Consider the following 19,332-nt stretch of genomic DNA (forward strand, 5'->3'; position numbering starts at 1 on the left):
GCGTGTTTCTTTAATTTATATATGATATGTATGATGTCGTGTATTTTGTTCTTTATAAATACATAAATTATGCTAGCCTGTATAGCTTAGCATATGCATTACATATACCTATATAAATTGTTATGCTTGCATTGTTTCCAATGTCCAGTATGTATTTAATTCCTTTGGCACAATAAACAGTAAATAATAAAAGAACTCTTTTATTTACTAACAGCAAACATGTATGCCTTTATATAGTACAGTAAGAAATCTAGTTTGTCCAAATGGCAGTAAAACATCCGGACAAATTAAAAAAAATACCTATAAAAAGATGATTGGAATACATACTCCCAGAAAACTGATACGATTGAAGCCGCGCTAAGCAAGTTAGCCATATCGATATTTTAAACAAACCACTTTATAACCGAGGAGAGATATCTGTAGTAGTACTTAATGATCTACGTCGCTAAGAATCCCCCGTCCACCGGCAGCTGAACGCCGGCGATCATAGTGGCTCGGCTGCTGAGCAGGAATAACACCGTATTCACCACATCCTCTACCTCGCCAAACCTATGGATGGAACAAAAGCACTAACCATTAGATATATAGATACTAGATAATAAAAATAGTAAGTATAGTCGGTCGGACCAAGCTGTACCGTACCATAGAGAAATAAGAAGTAATAGAGTGCTCACTCCATACATCAGTGTTGGTACCAAAATGCTTATTATATACGCACTCGACATCTAGCACCGGAACTCTATTTTCAACTGCTACACTTACTCTGGTTATAATATTAGCTGAAAATCGTTGAGCATTTGACTTTTTGTTTGTCGCGATATCTATTGTCGAGCAGCAGTACTGAGAGTTACGCTACTTGATATCATTTTGGTACCAAAACTGATGTATGGAGTGTTACCGTACACAGTGTTTTATTTTGCCTCTGTTTTGACCACCTTTGTTTTATGGCATAACTTTATGCTTTAATTCATTATAAAGCCAGTGGTCAAATTCCCAGTTGCAAATATTGTAAAATATTCATCATAGAATTTTTCAAAGCTAACGTCAATGACCTCGGGAAAACTTGTTTATATTTATATTTCATTAAGTGTTGTACCTAAAGCTTTAATATTTTTATATTCGTTTCAAACTAATTAAATACACGGCTTCTAAAAATTACAGCTTTGTACGATCGATATCTTGGGCGAAAAAAAAATTTTTTACACATTTATTTGCCTATCATGATTTTGAAACATACAGCACATAATAAAACAATAAGGTAAAAACTAATCTAAATTAAAATATATCTAAATAAGGCCCCCGCGGCATTGTGCCAAAGATGCTGGCAGCATTCCCTCGCTGAATGGCAATACTTATGCGCTGCGAGAGAAAGCTGCCAGCTCTATGGTCACCGGTAGAATCTATGAGCCTTTTTTTTTTCTTAATGTCGCACCTTATTTTAATGCCATAAGATGTAAAATATGTAGGTATACTTATCAACACTCAAAATTTGAAATTTTTATCTTGAAGGACATCGGACTTTACCGTTTCTAAGTTTCCTTGAAGTTTCTATGGAAATAGGGTTGTCGCATAAAAGATTCCAAAAAAGTGATTATTTTAGAAATATTTCATAGTGATATCGTAGTTCATTGTCGTTCTTACCTGTCCGGGATACCTACGATTTATAACAAGTCTTTATTTTATAGATAGATAAGCTTTTTTCAAAGTCTCAATGGTTAGTAGTTCATCAGTACATACTTACAGATTCACATGAGGCTTCTCCTGAACGATGAAACTTAAAGGTTTACAGGTGTAGCAATTAATAATAAAAATACACTATTTAAATCAATATATTCAATTATAATAAAAAACAAGTCAGTTTACATTAAAACTCTTTTTTGTCAAGTAAAAAGTAAAGATTTTTTTATCAAGCCAACTTTTTATAAGTTTCTTGTCATGTAATGTTAATAATCGTACGAGTATCATATGTCCTACGATTTTAAAAAGGTTGTTCTAAAAAACAATTTACATACCGAGGTGGTATAAAAGATAATTTACTTATATAATATAATTATCTTATCATTCCTCGCCTGAATATATTAATTTTAATTCGGTGTACAAAGCTATAATATCTGCGAGACCTAGCTTTGAAAATATAGCTAGCTAGATTGATTTTCGCCCTCGAAAATAGCACATTTCATCGAAATAGAGCCGTTTCCGAGATTCCCGAAATAAATAAGTATACAAGAATTGCTCGTTAATAAAAACGAGGACTTAAATAAAAAGTATTAGATTTAAGTCCTCATTATTTTGATTTATGTGTACTGGATTTCGCTCACTTGACTTTAGAAGGGACAACACTTGCCAGGATTGTTTTTGCTTCATTTTATTGATAAATCCATAATAAACGGGTCTGAAGATTCAAGAGCACGATGAAAAAGGTCTGTTCGGCCAGAATCTTCTTTTGCTCCAAAACAGTAAGTAGGTATACAGATAGGCCGCATCAATAGGTAATATTAAAAATGTACTCGCTGTTTAACTCCAACCCCAAGTTAGGGTACAGAATTGGATTAGTAGTTTCCGATCGGTTCAAAGGTCCAGTAGTCACAGGACAAGCCGAGACTAATTGGTAAACTATTAAACTTTAGCGATAATAACCCTTTACCTGTTCTAGTACTCACCTGAGAAAAAAATTCAGGGTCGCAAAATATTCTTATCAGTTATCTTCCAAAGAGAAAAAAAGCGACAACGCCGCTGGTGGTAATTGCTAATAATAGAGATGCTAATTTGTACAATAACGCAGGTAACTTTTAAACAAAAGGCTTGTAAAAGTAAAACTAAAGGTACATTAAACTTTACTAAACCAAATTTATTATTAGTTTAGTCAAAAAATATCATGGTGATTTTATTACGTCGCGTTACCGCAAGCCATTATAATCTTTATCTGCACTTGGTCCGCAGGCCGCAGCCGCCCAAGTTGATATTATGTTATTTTATTCCACATAGCGCAACTATAAAATGCTTCCTTTGAACTAGCATTTTCCAAAAGTAGCATTATAATATGTGTTGCCTTAACAAATTTTACGCTAAGTCACCAGGCTGCGTCTGTCGATTGTTTATTTGAAAAGTGAACAATATTGAATGAATTTTAATTTAAGGGACATTTATATGTAGTTTTAAGCTTATCTATATTTAAGTACATTTATTTAAAAAGTATCAAATATAGATAGGAAATAACTAAAACCTTTTTTACGCAAAAATAATGTTTTAAAAATAAAACTTCTTAAAAGTGACAACTCTATTAGAGAATTATCGTAATTTTCAAAAATTCATATCACTCATCTCCTTTGTTATATTTATTCCGTTTTTTTTTTCTCACGATAGGTCTAACAATACAGAAGTGTTTTATAAAAAAAAGGTGCGACAAGTAAATAATCAAAGCTCAATAAATATTTATTTATATTACAGAAAATTCAAAATACCATCGTCTTGGATAGTATTTATAAACTTTTTTTAAATGATGTTGGTGTTTCAAAAATGCCTCTTTATAACTATATAATAATGATTATATAATTCGGCACCAAAGCCACCAAAGGCGAGAAATTCCGTTTCTATGACTGTTTCTCGATTTCTTAAATATCTCTGTAAGTATAGTAGATAGAACTGTAGGAGTTTCAATGCAGGCTACTATATAATAGGATAAATAGTAAGATAAACAGTGGTGGTCAAATTTTCAGGCAAAATAAAACACTGTGCGTTCTTGAAATTACATACCTAAACTTGCCCGACTCACTAGGATTGCTTCTGTATGAATTTCGAATTTTAAAAAGGAGTAGGTAATATAAGTTTACAGACATACATACATCGATTCGTTTAAGCATACACCTTACCATGTTTACATTCCTTAGATAAATTTACAACGAATTTCTCATAAATCTTGGCTCACATGCCATTAAGTGGCTATCTTTATTTTTCTCCGAAATTCTAAAGTCCATCAAACTGCCTAGGTTATTTACAGAATCCAAAGTGATCGCATTACTGAAACCAGGAAAGAATGACGATGACCCCTCTAGCTATCGCCCCATAGCTCTACTGAGTAATGTGTATAAACTTCTGGAAAGAGTCCTGCTGAAAAGAATAGCGCCGCTTATAGATAATTTTATTCCAGTAGAGCAAGCGGGTCTCAGATCCGGGCGCAGCTGTACAGATCAAGTCCTAGCATTAACCACTCATATAGAGACGAGATACCAAAATGGACTTAAATCTGGGGCAGTTTTCATCGATCTAACAGCAGCGTACGATGCAGTATGGAGAGAGGGGCTGGTTTACAAACTATTAGTGGCAGTTCCCAACTTAGAAATCGTTCAACTTATATCAAGCATGCTTTCTCAACGACGGTTCCGCATTCACCTGGGTTCCAAGGTCAGCAACGTGAAGAAACTGAATAACGGGTTGCCTCAGGGCTCTGTACTAGCCCCTACCTTGTTCAATCTGTACATCCACGACCTACCTCCTACCCTGGCTCGTAAGTTTTTATACGCCGACGATATTTGTCTAGTCACGCAGCATAAGACCTTTAACACCTAGAGCGGACATTAACGCAGGACATGGTTACACTAGCAAGGTATTTACACAAGTAAGACCGAAACATGCTGTTTCCAACTACACAACAAATTGGCAAACCGCGAGCTCAAAGTTTCTCTCAACGGTTCGACCCTGAGACACAATTCTACTCCAAAATACCTCGGTGTCACCCTTGACCGCTCTCTGACCTTCAAAGAACATCTCACTTGCACGGGACGTAAACTACAAACACGCAACAACATCATTCACAAATTAACTGGTACATCCTGGGGAGCAAATGCTAACACTTTGCGTACATCTGCCTTATCGCTGGTATATATTCCTCAGCTGAGTATTGCGCGCCAGTCTGGCTGGGTAGCGTTCACACCAACAAAGTCGATACGGAGCTAAATAAAAATATGCGACTCATATCCGGCACACTGCGTTCTACCCCATGCCACTGGCTCCCAGTTCTTTGTGGAATCCTGCCAGCTGATTTGCGTAGAAAGGATGCGCTTATGAAAGAGACTTGCAAAATTAGAGGCAACCCAATTCTACCAATACACATTACACAGTGAATTCACGCACCCTGTAAATAGTCGCCCGAAGTCCAGGAACCCTTCCTACAGTATTGCGTCAACTCTTTCACAAGGAGACTACAACGCTAACCGGGAGTGGATGCAATTTTGGAGTACTGCAATGGATGGAAGGTTTGCATTGGGGATTATTCCGGGTAAGAAAATAGATGGGTTCGAGCTGCCGAGGCGGACATGGTGTAACCTTAATAGATTGCGGACCGGCCACGGTCGCTGTGCCCTATATAAATATCGTTGCGGGTGGGTGGAGTCTCCCGCCTGTCACTGTGGTGCCGAGGAGCAGAGTATCCGACATATTTTCCAAGAGTGTCCATCTATTCGATATACTGGAGGCCCCCCGGAAGACCTGATCAAACTGAACGACGAAGCTATCAAGTGGATTAATTCTTTGGAGGTCGACTTATGTTTTCTCTGTATCTGTATAAAATATAACAATGCCATACGATTAAACAAAATTCCTTAGAGACTGCTTAGGTGTTAAAGAGCTTCAAATATCCATCAAAGGTCCCGACACCACACGTGACGAAGACTGGAGCGTAACAACTTGTTACAACTACTAAAAAGATATAACTATGATAGTGATCCCACTAAAAAAAAAAGACACAAACGTGAAAAAAGTTCGACAAAAACATAAATGGAAAAAGAGTGCCAAGTTCAGCGAAAAATAGTTGAAATCTAGAAGGGTTACAAGTTCCATAATTTTTTAAATAACAATTTTGTCTATGGACTTTAAATACGTAACTAATTAATATTTTCTTAAATGTAGATTTTTTTATCTTTTCATCTCCAAAATTCAAAAACCTTTATAATGCAATACTATATCCAGCATTATTTTCAAAACTAGAAAGTGTATTTATGATAGTAAAATACGGAAACCTAAAAAGTACCTTTGTTGTGTGTTTTTAACGTAGGTTGGTAAATAAAAAAATATGGTTTATTATAATAATAACTGGACACGGCGCGCATATTCCGGCAGTTCCTCTCTCTGCGGCCCGAACCACCGGCAGACTGGGCCCCTTCCCCGTTGCCTAGGTTAGGTTTTTTATATTGTTTTTATTGTTTTTGTACGATTAAGATGTATTTTTATATTTTACTTTTATAAAAATATTATAAAAACTAACCCAAGAAGAAAAAAGAACATAATAATACTCAGGTGGACTCAAACCGAGATGGATGCCTTGGATCGGAGGGTCTGTCTACTACTTACCACACATTGCATGCTACGCCCACTCTCGTCAGTTATGAGATTGTATATTTGCGGGTTTTTGAAGGCCAAAAACCTCCACACCGTGAGGTGTGCAATCTCAAGAATTACTTCTTTAACAACGAGTGTGGGATGCATCGTGACGTGGTGGCAGTAGATAGGAGTCTCACGCCGCTCTCCTTGGCGAACCAGAACTGGCGCAAAGCAATGGTACTACGCACAGAGAGCCGCAAGACGGTATGGAAGAGTAAAGAGCTACACGGCAGGTTCTACAGAGCCCTCACGGGACCAGACGTAGACCTGCTCGCGTCGGTGAACTGGTTACGATTCGGGGACCTCTTCGGAGAAACCGACGGTTTTGCCTGTGCAATTGCAGACGAAGTTATCATGACGAATAACTACCGGAAATATATCCTGAAGGACGGTACGATCGACATTTGTCGGGCATGCCGCCGTCCCGGAGAGTCACTCAGGCATATTACCTATTTCCGGATGTTCTCATCTTGCTAACGGCGAGTACTTGCACAGACATAATCTCGTAGCCAGTATTATACACCAGCGACTTGCTCTTATGTACGGTCTTGTGGACCACGAAGTGCAGTACAAGTACCTGCACCATGCAGTTCTCGAAAATGGTCGTGCCAAGCTCTATTAGGATCGATCTATCATCACGGACAGGACTATTGTTGCCAATAAACCTGATATCGTGCTGATAGATCGATCGCAACGCCGGGCCATGATCGTCGACATCACCATCCCGCATGAGAATCTCGTGAAGGCCGAGAAGGACAAGTCCAACGAGTACCTCGAATTGGCTCACGAGGTAACCGCCATGTGGGAGGTTGATTCGGCGATCATTGTCCCAATGGTCGTTTCTGTGAACGGTCTCGTAGCGAAGAGTCTCGACACTCTCGACCAACACCTTGAGAGACTCGCTACGAGGTTGTGGTTGGATCAAGGGTCAGATACTGAAAGCGGTAATCCTGGACACGGCTGGAAGTCCGGCAGTTCCTCTCTCTGCGGCCCTAACCACCGGCAGCCTGGGCCCTGCCCCGTTGCCGGTGGCACCCTAGATTAGGTTTTTTATAATGTTTTTATTGATTTTGTATAATTTACATGTATTTTGTATTTTTTTTTAATGATTGTAAAAAAAGCTTAATCTAAGTAACCAAGTAAATAAAGGACAATAATAATAATGTATTTTTATTTCAAAAGGCACCGGCTTTATAAATTACTGACTGAGAAGTATTTTCTTCGATTGCGACATTGCTTAAATGCGCGATTGTTGTATTTTAAAGTGTAGTACAGTCGCATTCTCAGATAAAGTTTCTTTAAATATATGATGGGGAAACATGTGCAAGGCATGGAAAAAGATATATCTTGAACTTCTTCAAAAATATTCTTCAGTACTTTACAGTTTATATATTTATTTTTAAAATATGATGCGAATTTATTTTCCATTGCTTCAACAAACTTCACAAAATTATCTTGCGGCACAATCAATAAAGTGCTTCCTCCATCTTTACAACAATCTTTGTAACGAATAAATGTCGTATCTTGCGTGTTTAATGTACTGGCCTCACTTAAATACGATTTGAAAACACTGCAATCCTTGTGCTGATCAAAACATTTTTTTAATAAATACCCACATGTGTAAACCAATGCGTTTTTCTCGGGAAAATCAAATGCATTGTAATCCGCTGGTGCTATGGGTGTATTGCTGTTGATCTCTCCTTGTTGTGATACTTCAGGAACTTTTGTCAGTTGTTCACTAGAAGTTGATTGTTGTTCGTCGCTAGCTAAACTTGGGTACAAATTGTTACCTTCAAGCAAAATATCTGACAGATCGTCGCTGCAATTGCCCTGTTTAGAGTGTTTGATAATAGTAATAAAGAAGATTTTTCGAAATGCCGACACAAGTTGCCAACTTGTGGGTTCCGTTGAATTTCCGTTACGGGTGCGCACTCTGCCAAATAAATTCTCCAAACAGTCTTGGTTCAGTCGCCTTGTCATAATGTAACTGTAGCCTTCTGATTTTAAATCCTCGAACAAAAGCAAAATAGATTTTAAGGTAATTTGAAAACCTTCCAGAAACTTAACTCTTGGAGTAGCGTCTTTACCCGTTTTTGGACTAATTAATTTCAATGATGCAAAAAAAATCATCATTTCCTTAAGAAAGGAAATCTGAAGCACTGTACCACTGAAGGCGTGTTGGTATTCAGTAGAGCCAAAACGAATAGACGAATTTAAAAATCGAACACATTATTCATAATTCTAATTAGCTTTATTGTGCCTTCGGCAGTTGAGTCGATCGCGCCAACATCTCTGCATGTTGATAAACCTGCTGCCACTGTAGCACTTAGTACCTGCACAGCCAACTTTACTTTAATTTTTTCAAATTTGTTAGGCTTAATGTGACTTTCCGTTAATTTTGGGGCAGACCTCACTTGTTGAGTTTTATCTTTTTCGTAAAACTGGATGATGTGATCCCACTTAGCTTCATTGTTATCAAATTGGAAATTGTAGTTGATCAAATTATTGCGCACAAGTTTAATCAGATGAGTAGCATTAAAGATATAAAAAATCTTATTAGAATCCACAAAAAAATACGGAGTTTCAATGCTGACTTGTCTTTCTTTGGCGTTGCTTGTGAAGTCTGAACCCATGTCTGAAACTAATACTCGTACTTTGAAGCCAATTTCAAGAAGCTTTTTGATGAGTTTATCTATCCATTTTGATAAGTCTTCAGAATTTTTACACTTCGATAATAATGCAAATCCTACAGGCTGCTTGTAATTTATGAAAATTCCATGAATCATTGCCACTAAAGCATATGTTGCTGGCTCTGGAGATTGTATTCCATCTATTTCATGAAAACCATAAATTTTGTCCTCTTTTATATTATAATATAAATTAGCTTTTAGGCTCATCGAATTTATGACAAGAGAACAGTTTCTCTCCATATCAGTCATACTATTAGCTTTGGTTTTAAGAGCTTCCATTATATGATAATTTACTTTTGTATTAATTGGCATATACATTCGCTTGAGTGTAGTTTTGCTCGGCATATTTAGTAAACATTCACTTAAGAGATTGTATGCCTGTGGACTTGTGTAAAACAAATTTAGACAAAATACTTTATAATCAGTAGTGTACCTATTTCCAGAAGAATGAAATTTTAATTTTGCTTGTTCTTTCACAACTTTAGATAAGTTTTTGGTAAGAAACTTATCACACAATTTATGAAACATGTTAATACCAGTTTCTGATGCAGCCGTTGTTTTTAGTCTCTTCCTGCACTCAAGAATATCGTTTTTCAGCTTTCTTTTTTGGGAGCTATTAGCCGAAAGGTGAGTTGCTGTTTGGGTACTGGAGTTACGTTGAACTTTTTCATATTGTGTACTAGATTCGCTAGTCTCCACAGTGGCTGGTGATTCTATATTTTCAATTTTGACAGGTAGCAAAAGTTTAGGGTTTGTACCATTTTCATATTGTGTATTACATTCACTAGTCTCCACAGTTGCTTGTGATTCTATACTTTCCTTTTTTTTTACAGGTAGCAAAAGTTTAGGGTTTGTGCCTTTTTTCAGGAGAGTCCGGTTCGATGTCTTTATTAAAGAATTGGTTTCGAAGTGGGACTCACAAACTCGGAGACATGAAGACCATTTATTGTTTACATCTTCTCGATCAATTAAACTTAACCATAAGGTTAGTCTGAAAAGAAAACATTTGGTTTTTAAAATGAACTGGTAAGTAATTTTTTACAACGAAAATAGCCTAGATAAAGAAATCTTTACTGCAAGTGACATGTTATTTGGGATTTAATAATTGGCGTTCTTCCTGAACTTGGCTGGCACACTGCCGTGCGTCAAAAAAAAACTTAACTGTAGGTAAAGTGTCATTTGGGGTATAATGACCAGCGTTCTCTTCTGAACTTGGCAGGCACACTGGCGTGCACCTAGATAAAGATAACTTTACTGCAAGTAAAATGTTAATGCATGTTGGCTTTATGTCAACTGAATACTGATGCTAAAACTGTTTTAAGACCTTATTGTAACATATTCTGGCAAATAAACATTTCTAATTTCTAATATGGGTTTAATGACTGGAGTTTCTAAAAAATGTAAGTAAGCTAAGATAAAAGAAAATCTAACAACTTTTACTAGAAAATTCTTCAACATGACATTTAAATATGAACCAGCGTATCTTGGTACATAAATTGATGCGTGACCCGCTGCGAGTTGTGACTTGTGGCCCGGCGGAGCGTACCGGACACGTTTTTAAAGCTATCGCTACGTTAAAATATACCTACCATTAGATCCGTTCGACCGCCGCGGTCGAGAGCACCAACAAAGAATATAGGTACCTAATTAGGTACCTACTTAACAAAACCATAGTAGGTACATAAATAATGGCGTTTTACCAGCGAACGATAAGATGAAGTGTAATGGTTTATCGTCGTTATCAAAGCGGCTAGTTGCAAAAATAACCTACCTAATTTCATACCAAAGCTGTCACAGTGACATATTATTATACTATACTACTATTTGCTGTCAAGTTACTCCGTGAAATTGTGGCGTTAACTTTATGTATAGTAACTACCAACATGAGAAAACAGTTTGACTTACCTTTCAATATCGTTTGGAAATTTGAAGAAAGTGTAGGCACAGTTTTTAGTTGTATTTAAACAACCAAATACACTGCAACTGTAATAATATCGGTTATTCATTTTGACGTACGTGACAGTAGGTACCTACGTAGCGTAGCGGCGGGGACATCAAGTCAAGTGAGCAACGCGCGCTCAGCCCGACTAAGCTAAGCTCTGCCCTGCCCGAGAGTGCCCGAGAACGCCTGTAAATGTAACGTCTGTGTGCGTAAATGTCACGTCTGCGTGCGTGCGGCGAAAATGGCACTTTGTACTGAGCAATTGAGGCGAACTCTGCTCCGGCGCGCGCCGCCGCTATTTACTTTGTGACGATACTCTGAAAGCTTTTATGAATACAGCGCCAATACATTCACACTTCCCGATAACGGGCTCGAAATCAGTCCCGATTTCGGGCCTCATAATCATTTTCCGTTTCACAGAATCTTAGCACATCGTTAACAATATTTGGGATGTATAAAATACTATTTATCTGATTGCCAAAAATGTTTAATGCTTGATATATTTGCATATTTGCTGAAACGGAAAAATATAATTTCTCGAGCCCGAAATCGGATCTGATATCAGGCCTGATAAAGTGTGGATGTAATTGCCACTTAAGCCGAATTTTAAATATAATACCTATTACTAACAGTTTTAGCCTATAAATTACCTTCCTAGAGGTATCTTGGCGAGCATGTTGCCCGCCTTGACGGGGTCGGCCCACACGCGGCGCCCCAGCTCCGACATGACAGCGGTAGGGTTGACGGTGTTCACGCGGATTCCGTACGGACCCAGCTCTAGGGACATCACACGCGTCATCGAGTCGACGGCGCTCTTTGAAGCGCAGTACGCGATGTGATTTGGTAGGGCTGCCTGTATTTTACAAATGAATTATTTATGATGAAACAACAATTAGTCGGAAGGTAATTAAGCTTTTAAAACACAGTTACCTACAAAATATTTTCACAGAAAATCCTTTTAAAAACTTTAACAAACAATGTACAGTTGCCATCAGATATATCGGAAAGGCCAAGGTGCTCATAAATATTTGAACACTCCTCTATTGTCAAGGCGTTAGATGAGTGTTCAGATATTTTGGTCGCTGCGATCTATCTGATGGCGACTGTACCTACTTATGTAAATTAAATATTAGGGTAGGTACACACCATTGAAGCCTGCGATGATATGTTAACTATTGAGCCCTTTATTTTGTGTTGTATCATTTTCTGTGCTACAACTTGACTAACGTTGAGAATGGCCCGAACATTTATTGACATCGTCCTGAAAATCAATCCAAGAAGTGACTTTTTATAACTGACTTTGGCGGGGAACATGCTGCGCCCATGTTTTGCGCTTAGTTCGATTTATAAGTAAAAAATATTTTTAGCAATAGGTAAATATAGTTTGTGAAAGTTATTCTTTTATGCATATAAAAAAATATAAAGAGGTAAGTAAATGTTTAGTAAACGAATACATATATTGTGTCATACTTGGTCATACCTATCGAAGCTAGTTGGTGTGCATTCGAAAAACGGCTCTATAATAGCGACGCCAGCATTATTGACCAAGCCCTCAAACACGCCGAGCGACTCCACGGTCTTTCTGGTTGCGACCCAGTCGCATAGATCGACACACGCAGTTTCAATTGAGGGGTATTCTGACTTGAGTATTTGTAGTTCGTCGGGCTGATTTGAAATTGTCACTACGTTGGCGCCAAGTCTCCATAGTTCAATGACAATACCTTTTCCGATTCCTGGAAAATATGGGGAATAAATCTAGAACCTTTGACGTTTACTGTTGGAAGGACTTGCCCCAAGACGAGCTACGGAGTCCGGTTTTTGTTTAATCTATCTACTTATAGTTGCTTCTCGCCGTCTTACCTAGATGGGATAGGATTTACACCTAGGTACTTCAGGTCAACCCATACTACCTTTGCCAAGACAGTTTCGTATAAGTATAAACAAAACACGTTTATATTTATATATAGGTAGTAGGTTCCAAATATCCCTTTTAACTTGTCCATTTGCAGAAGCAAGGTAGGTACACTTTCCCATTTGTTATAGGCTCTTGAAGCCCAGCCATACAAACGTAAAATCCAAAATTCGCCATTGAAATTTGAACCTATAGTGCAGTTGATTTTATTTTGTTTGAAAACTGAACGATACAAAACAAATGCAACTCTGTTTCAATTGAATAGGATTTAAATTTCTTCGAACTGAATAAGTCCTATATATATAGGTAGGACCTTGCGCCTTACGAGGCTATAGAACCCAATAAAAGTTAAATATAAGCAATTATCGTTAAGGATCCTTATCAAGTACTGAATAAAATAATAATTATAAATCTGATGTAATAAATACGAACAAAATGAGAGTTCATGCTTAATGACGTGTCCATTTGTTGAATAGCTATTCTGATTTCAGAAGTACAAATCAGCATCAGTTAGATAGGATTACTTAGTTCTAATCGAAACTTATTCTAACGTACGCAACTCTACCTTGAGAACCTCCAGTCACAAGAATCCTCTTTCCCTTGAATGTATGCATCACTCGAGTATAAATAATCAACTGTTCGGACAACTTACAGTAGGTAGGCACCTAACTTATGTAATCATAATGTAAATAAGCTGTTTATCTTGCTGGACCATTTATAACTATGTGCGATAACATTAATTGTGTAACCTTTCACACAAATCAAATATTGTTTCAAAGGATGATGACCTAGCCAAAAAGGTATATGTCCTTTTTTAGGTACTAGCCCCGACAATCGCGAGACTAATATATCCTCGTAGATGACCCTCCCCTGCGCTACTAAAACATAGGGGATAATTCCCGAAACAAAAGCATCCTGGTATGTTAATTCAGGTTATGATTTTATGACCTAATTTTATACTAAATTTCACTAATTATGTCCAGCAGCTTTTGCAATTGAGTAATAAACTCACAATCTTAACATGTACCTATCCAATTTTGATATATGTATGTTTTAAATTATTACTGTACTTATTGTCGGTCAAAGGGTGTCCTTACCTTCTAAAGATCTTGGTACAGTCCGCATCAAATAGTAACGGCCAAAGTAGTCAAATATATCGTAACACACCTTTACAGTACATATGGTGCTTCTTTACCGCACTAGTGCGAAAATTAGCATATTACGTTACTGTGTCGAACATTTAAAGGGCCATATGTACTGTAAAACGTTGTACGATACATGTGCGAATAGGTAATTCGTAACTCGTGTCGATTTAAAACACTCCCTTCGGTCGTGTTTTAATTTATCGCCACTCGTTTACAATTTCCTATTTTTCGCACTTGTATCGTAATGTACTATTATTACCATAGAAATAAGGATGTGTCCCAATTTATTGGGCACTTAGGCCGACACTATCTACTTGGTGCTAACTGTACAATAAAAGTCCCTTTTACAAAATTGATTTTTGGATTTATTAACAAAATTATATGAATGATTTATATGCATATGATCATATAATCAATGTTATAATTGAACAATCGGTGCATGTCGGTATACACATGGCTTTAAACCTATTGGTTAAGTTTAGTTCCCTGAACATAAAATACAATAGGTCTTAAATTGTTATTTTGAATACAGATATTGTTTAATGTTAATTCAAACTTGTTATCATAAACAAAGTTACACACACGTAGTATATTGTTATGTGGTTATTTAAAAAGAAGCTTTACAATAGGGTTGTTTCCAATTTTTTGAAACGCTTGTATTACGTTATATATTAACTAAAAGTTGCCCTAAAATTCAACTTTTATACTAAAAACGGTTTTAAATATGTTAAATTAACAAAATATATTTTGACAGATGCTTTCGCGCCCAAAATGCTTTGAAAATTGTGTGACGTCACAGTTTACGGTTTGACACATAACTACATACACACGTAGAAGATACGAACTGTCAACTGACATTTGTCATTTGTTGTTTATCGCCTAACTGTCAACAGTGTCAATCCCAGAGTTGTGACGTAATCAGAATCTTCAATGACGTTTCGAGTTTGGTCACGTGACGTGTGCCAAAAGATATTTTAAATTCAATATTTACAAAAATATAGTCATTATAGGTCCCCTAAAAGTAGTTTAACATGTTCTTATAATCCAAAAGAATTTATTGGGATACAATTCTGCCCTAAGATTTGTAGATGGAAACAACCCTATTGATATCATATAAGCTACATAACTTAATAGTCCCTTGCTTGCACAATGCACATTTAAGACTAATAAACTTATAATATGAGTGGATCAACTATTTTGCTTCATAGCATTGTCCCAGTCAGTCTGTTGATTCACACATTTATTGCTTATATATGTATTGTGCCTACATTTATATGATAATTGCATGGTATTGTTTAGCTATAGGTAAATCGAGTATACTCGCAAGATCTTTAAAATGAGACAGGCACTTTAGTAATTATCAAAAATCTTTGTATAAGTAGGAAACTAAGTAGTTAGATTTAACACAAAACATTTTACATATCTGACATAGGTATATTAATGTCATTAAAACATAGATTAGGTACATTCTTATTTCTACTATACAAAAGTTATACAAGTATGTTCGTTACTGGAGAAAAAAAATCCATACTTAATTCTTATGTCAAATGATATGATTAAGGCATATTCATAACATCATAAGACTCATAAGCACTTTTAAAGGTGATCAAGAATAAAATATTATATTCGCTTACATAACTGCTAGTCCAAAACTTATTCGCCTATACATAATGTAAGATTTCTTCTTTAGTTGATTATCACAAGCCTTTAGGAAACAATGCAATATGGCAACAATTATAAAATATTTGCTTAATAGGTATATCTTTGGTACCTAATATATGTAGTTATCTAGCTGGCGACTGGTAAACTTATCAGGGCTTATGTGGCCAAGAACCCACCATCAATGGGCAATTCAACACCATTTATCATACTGGACCTGTCACTTAGGAGAAACACTACTGCATTCACAACTTCTGCCACTTCACCAAATCTGGAAAACACACAGTTGAAGTAATATTAAACCACATAGCACAGAAAATTTCATTTTGAGGGCTGACTATTTGTAGGTTTCCATTAATTTATCTTGTTATAATGGCACAGAGTTGGAAGACAATTCCGGAACTGGATGTTACCCAACACTACATGATACAGCAGCATTTAACCATTATAATTATTTACGATTAAATCAAAGTTGTTTTTGTTTTGTGCCAATTACAAAATATTATAATATGATTTATAAAATAATCATATTACTATTATTCTACATAAAAAATATATACGAGAAAAAGTACCTTCCCAGCGGAATTTTGGATTTCATCTCAGCTGCTTTAGCAGGGTCTGACCAACCCACTTTAGCCATTTCAGTCATGATGACCGTTGGATTGACCGCATTCACTCGGATTCCCTTGGGACCCAGTTCCAGGGCCATGGCCCTGGTAAGAGCATCTAGAGCAGCTTTTGAGGCACTGTAGATTGCATGATCTTTTAGAGCAGCCTGAAATTGAATAAATTATAAAATTTATAAGGATTAAGATATTAAAAAAATACTGTCAGGGAATATAATTATCTTATTCATCCTAATAGGAATGTTTTTCCCTATTGTTATGATTATAACATAGTTTGATTTCAATATCAAACCAAATTTATTATTTTGAGCAACAGATAAGAATAACATATGTAATGCTTATATTACAATCAATACATAACAATAATCTTATCTTTCCCACCTTTAGGCAAGAAGTAAAGTAAATTTAACAATAGATAGAAAGATAGATGATGATAATTTTGTAGATAAATCTCTTAATGGTATTGTTTTCATCGCATCTGAAATGATAAAGTGTGGCCATATCATCATTAATGTTGAATTTTTATGAAAATATGTGACTGAAACCAGCAAAATGTCCCACTTTGTTGCTTGCCTGTCAAGGCATCCTTATGGCAAGCAACAAAGTGGGACGTTTTGCCGGTTTCAGTCACATATTATGTTAATAAATAATGACACTTTTCACTTTGTTCTGTTTTAAGTCAGTGCAAAGTTAGCTTAGCCACACATCTCATTTTTCTGTTGATATTTCCTTACTCTTATGGGAAGTAATACAAACCTTAGAGGCCTGGGAAGAAATATTAACAATGCTCCCGTGGATGTTATTTTCAATCATTTTCTTTGCAACAATTTGGCTAACATTAAGTACAGCTTTCACATTTACATCAAATGTCCTGTAACAATAGCAAATTATAAAAGCAGACAGTAATAAATAATCACTCAAATAACCATGCATTACTATTACTGGCAGTTGGGCAAAAACAGAAAATGATATGTCTAGGGTAAATTGCCTTAAGGTCTACCCCCTTAATATTGAACATTAATTTTTTAGGGCTGTATGCACTATTTTATGTCCGCTTAACAAGTTTTGTTAAAGTTTTACTCCCATAGTTCCGATTACTGCTTATATATATACTTACTTGTCGAAATCCTTTGGCGAGCATTCTAAAAATGGCTCGCATATAGCAATAGCGGCATTGTTAACCAGAGCATCAAAAGGACCAAGAGAATCTATAACCGTTCTAGTTTTTTCCCAATCCGCGATGTCCAACTCCACGATATCAATGGACGGATACTCTCCTTGCAGCTTTTCCAAATGAGCTCTAGTTCGTGATACCGCAACTATATTAGCCCCTGCACGCCATAATTCTATCGCTATACCCTTTCCAATACCTGAAAACATGTTCATTATAGCTTATGTATTATGTTACACATGCTGTATAGTTGTACACGTTTAATTAAATAATTCACGTATGGCACGAACTAACCTTGTCCAGCGCCGGTTACTAAAATTCTTTTTCCCTTAAAGGTTAATTCCATTTTGATATTTAGTTTTTATGTGAAAGCAAATCACAGCACACAAAAATCACGAGCGCTCTTAATAAGCGCAAGTCTAGAATATTTCACTAAATGCAGTGTTTTGATAATATCATACGACGGATGCCTCACGAGTCTCACGCACGACACAACATACGTCAGTGTGTCAAGTCATAGTCAAATAACATATTGAATGACATTGGCTAACCTAAATATAAAGCGTAGTGCACACAGTGCACATTCGTTTACCTTCTTCTTCTTTTATTTTAATGGCGGTCTGGCCAAACAAGCAATTTGCCAATGTCAAGTATTTGATGTGCATCTGAGAACAGAGAAGGACAACACAATTCGTTTCCCGAAGACGAGCGGGTGGTGTACAACGTGTGTGCTTGCAGGCTCATTTGGCAGGAACAGTAACATGACATATACGGGCCCGTGCGATCACATGGAAGGTGGTCCGCCGTACGTTTGTTAAGGACGCAGCTGTAAGTAAGAGCGAGAAAGAGCTATTAATATTTTGACGCTATACCAAATTGTGACGCAAGTATTCATGTTTGGAGGCGTTTTTTTAATACAGCAACAAATTAGCGTAAATAGGGTTGTTTCCAATTTTTTGAAACGCTTGTATTACGTTCTATATTAAGCAAAAGTTGCCCTAAAATTCAACTTTTATACTAAAAACGGCTTTAAATATGTTAAATTAACAAAATATATTTTGACAGATGACCAGATTCGTGCCCAAAACGCTCATTCAAAATTGTGTGACGTCACAGTTTACGGTTTGACACATAACTACATACACACATAGAAGACACCAACTGTCAACTGACATTTGTCGTTTGTTGTTTATCGCCTAACTGTCAACAGTGTCAATCCGAGAGTTGTGACGTCATCAGAATCTTCAAAGACGTTTCTAGTTTGGTCACGTGACGTGTGCCAAAAGATATTTTAATTTCAATATTTACAAAAAGAATTTATTGGGATACAATTCTGCCCTAAGATTTGTAGATGGAAACAACCCTATCCTATTGGTGATTAAATTGGACATTGACGCCAATTTTTTTTCTGATCAAATCGGTCGATTTGGTCATCATCCCGTCTGGACGCGCCTTTACTCTGGCACACGGCACAACCAGTTTATCAGTAGAAAAAGGCAGCAAATTTAAAAAATGTAGATGTGAAGGGTTATCCTGCTATAGAAAATTAATATTTTGCGCCTTTTTTGTTATTACAGTTTTATTACTACCTTACTTATTTTTATTATATTATCAGTTTTATTCAAACATATTCAACTTGTCAATAGATTTTTCTCTGTCACTCTAATTACGTCTTAGTGAGAGTAAAAGAGAAAGATCCCCGCAATTTGCGAATATCGGTTTTCGCGGTAGGCCCCCAGATCCCTACGGCGAATAACGATAGTTGTAATTTTGGTTATCTATCTCTGCTCTTGCATATTCAAGCGATAAAAA

The 19,332-nt window shown here is 36.5% G+C and overlaps 2 protein-coding genes across 2 annotated transcripts; both read right to left on the reverse strand.

The window, feature by feature from the left end:
* Window positions 1-184: 184 nt before the first annotated feature.
* Window positions 185-13,727, reverse strand: LOC133522186 (L-xylulose reductase-like). The gene is made up of 5 exons (XM_061857417.1): window positions 13,485-13,727; window positions 12,488-12,740; window positions 12,154-12,268; window positions 11,658-11,860; window positions 185-549 (listed from the first exon to the last, which is right to left on the reverse strand). The coding sequence occupies exons 1-5, from the start codon at window positions 13,531-13,533 to the stop codon at window positions 438-440; spliced, it is 732 nt and encodes a 243-aa protein (XP_061713401.1). The 5' UTR covers window positions 13,534-13,727; the 3' UTR covers window positions 185-437.
* A 679-nt stretch (window positions 13,728-14,406) lies between these two features.
* Window positions 14,407-18,174, reverse strand: LOC133522185 (D-erythrulose reductase-like). Its single transcript, XM_061857416.1, has 5 exons — window positions 17,815-18,174; window positions 17,467-17,719; window positions 17,106-17,220; window positions 16,296-16,498; window positions 14,407-15,994 (listed from the first exon to the last, which is right to left on the reverse strand). Exons 1-5 carry the CDS (start codon window positions 17,864-17,866, stop codon window positions 15,883-15,885), a joined length of 735 nt encoding a protein of 244 aa, XP_061713400.1. The 5' UTR covers window positions 17,867-18,174; the 3' UTR covers window positions 14,407-15,882.
* Between the last annotated feature and the right edge of the window lie 1,158 nt (window positions 18,175-19,332).

The sequence above is a fragment of the Cydia pomonella genome, chromosome 10 (genome assembly GCF_033807575.1).
Source record: "Cydia pomonella isolate Wapato2018A chromosome 10, ilCydPomo1, whole genome shotgun sequence".
Lineage (NCBI taxonomy): Eukaryota > Metazoa > Arthropoda > Insecta > Lepidoptera > Tortricidae > Cydia > Cydia pomonella.

Coding starts and splice junctions, on each gene's coding strand:
- LOC133522185 (XM_061857416.1), bottom strand. CDS start 17,866: ATGGAATTAACCTTTAAGGGAAAAAGAATTTTAGTAACCGGCGCTGGA. Junction 17,720..17,814: donor AGTAACCGGCGCTGGACAAG/GTTAGTTCGTGC, acceptor ACATGTTTTCAG/GTATTGGAAAGGGTATAGCG. Junction 15,995..16,295: donor TCCAAAATTCCGCTGGGAAG/GTACTTTTTCTC, acceptor TGTGTTTTCCAG/ATTTGGTGAAGTGGCAGAAG.
- LOC133522186 (XM_061857417.1), bottom strand. CDS start 13,533: ATGCATACATTCAAGGGAAAGAGGATTCTTGTGACTGGAGGTTCTCAA. Junction 12,269..12,487: donor ACACCAACTAGCTTCGATAG/GTATGACCAAGT, acceptor ATTGATTTTCAG/GACGATGTCAATAAATGTTC. Junction 550..11,657: donor GCCAAGATACCTCTAGGAAG/GTAATTTATAGG, acceptor TTCCATCCATAG/GTTTGGCGAGGTAGAGGATG.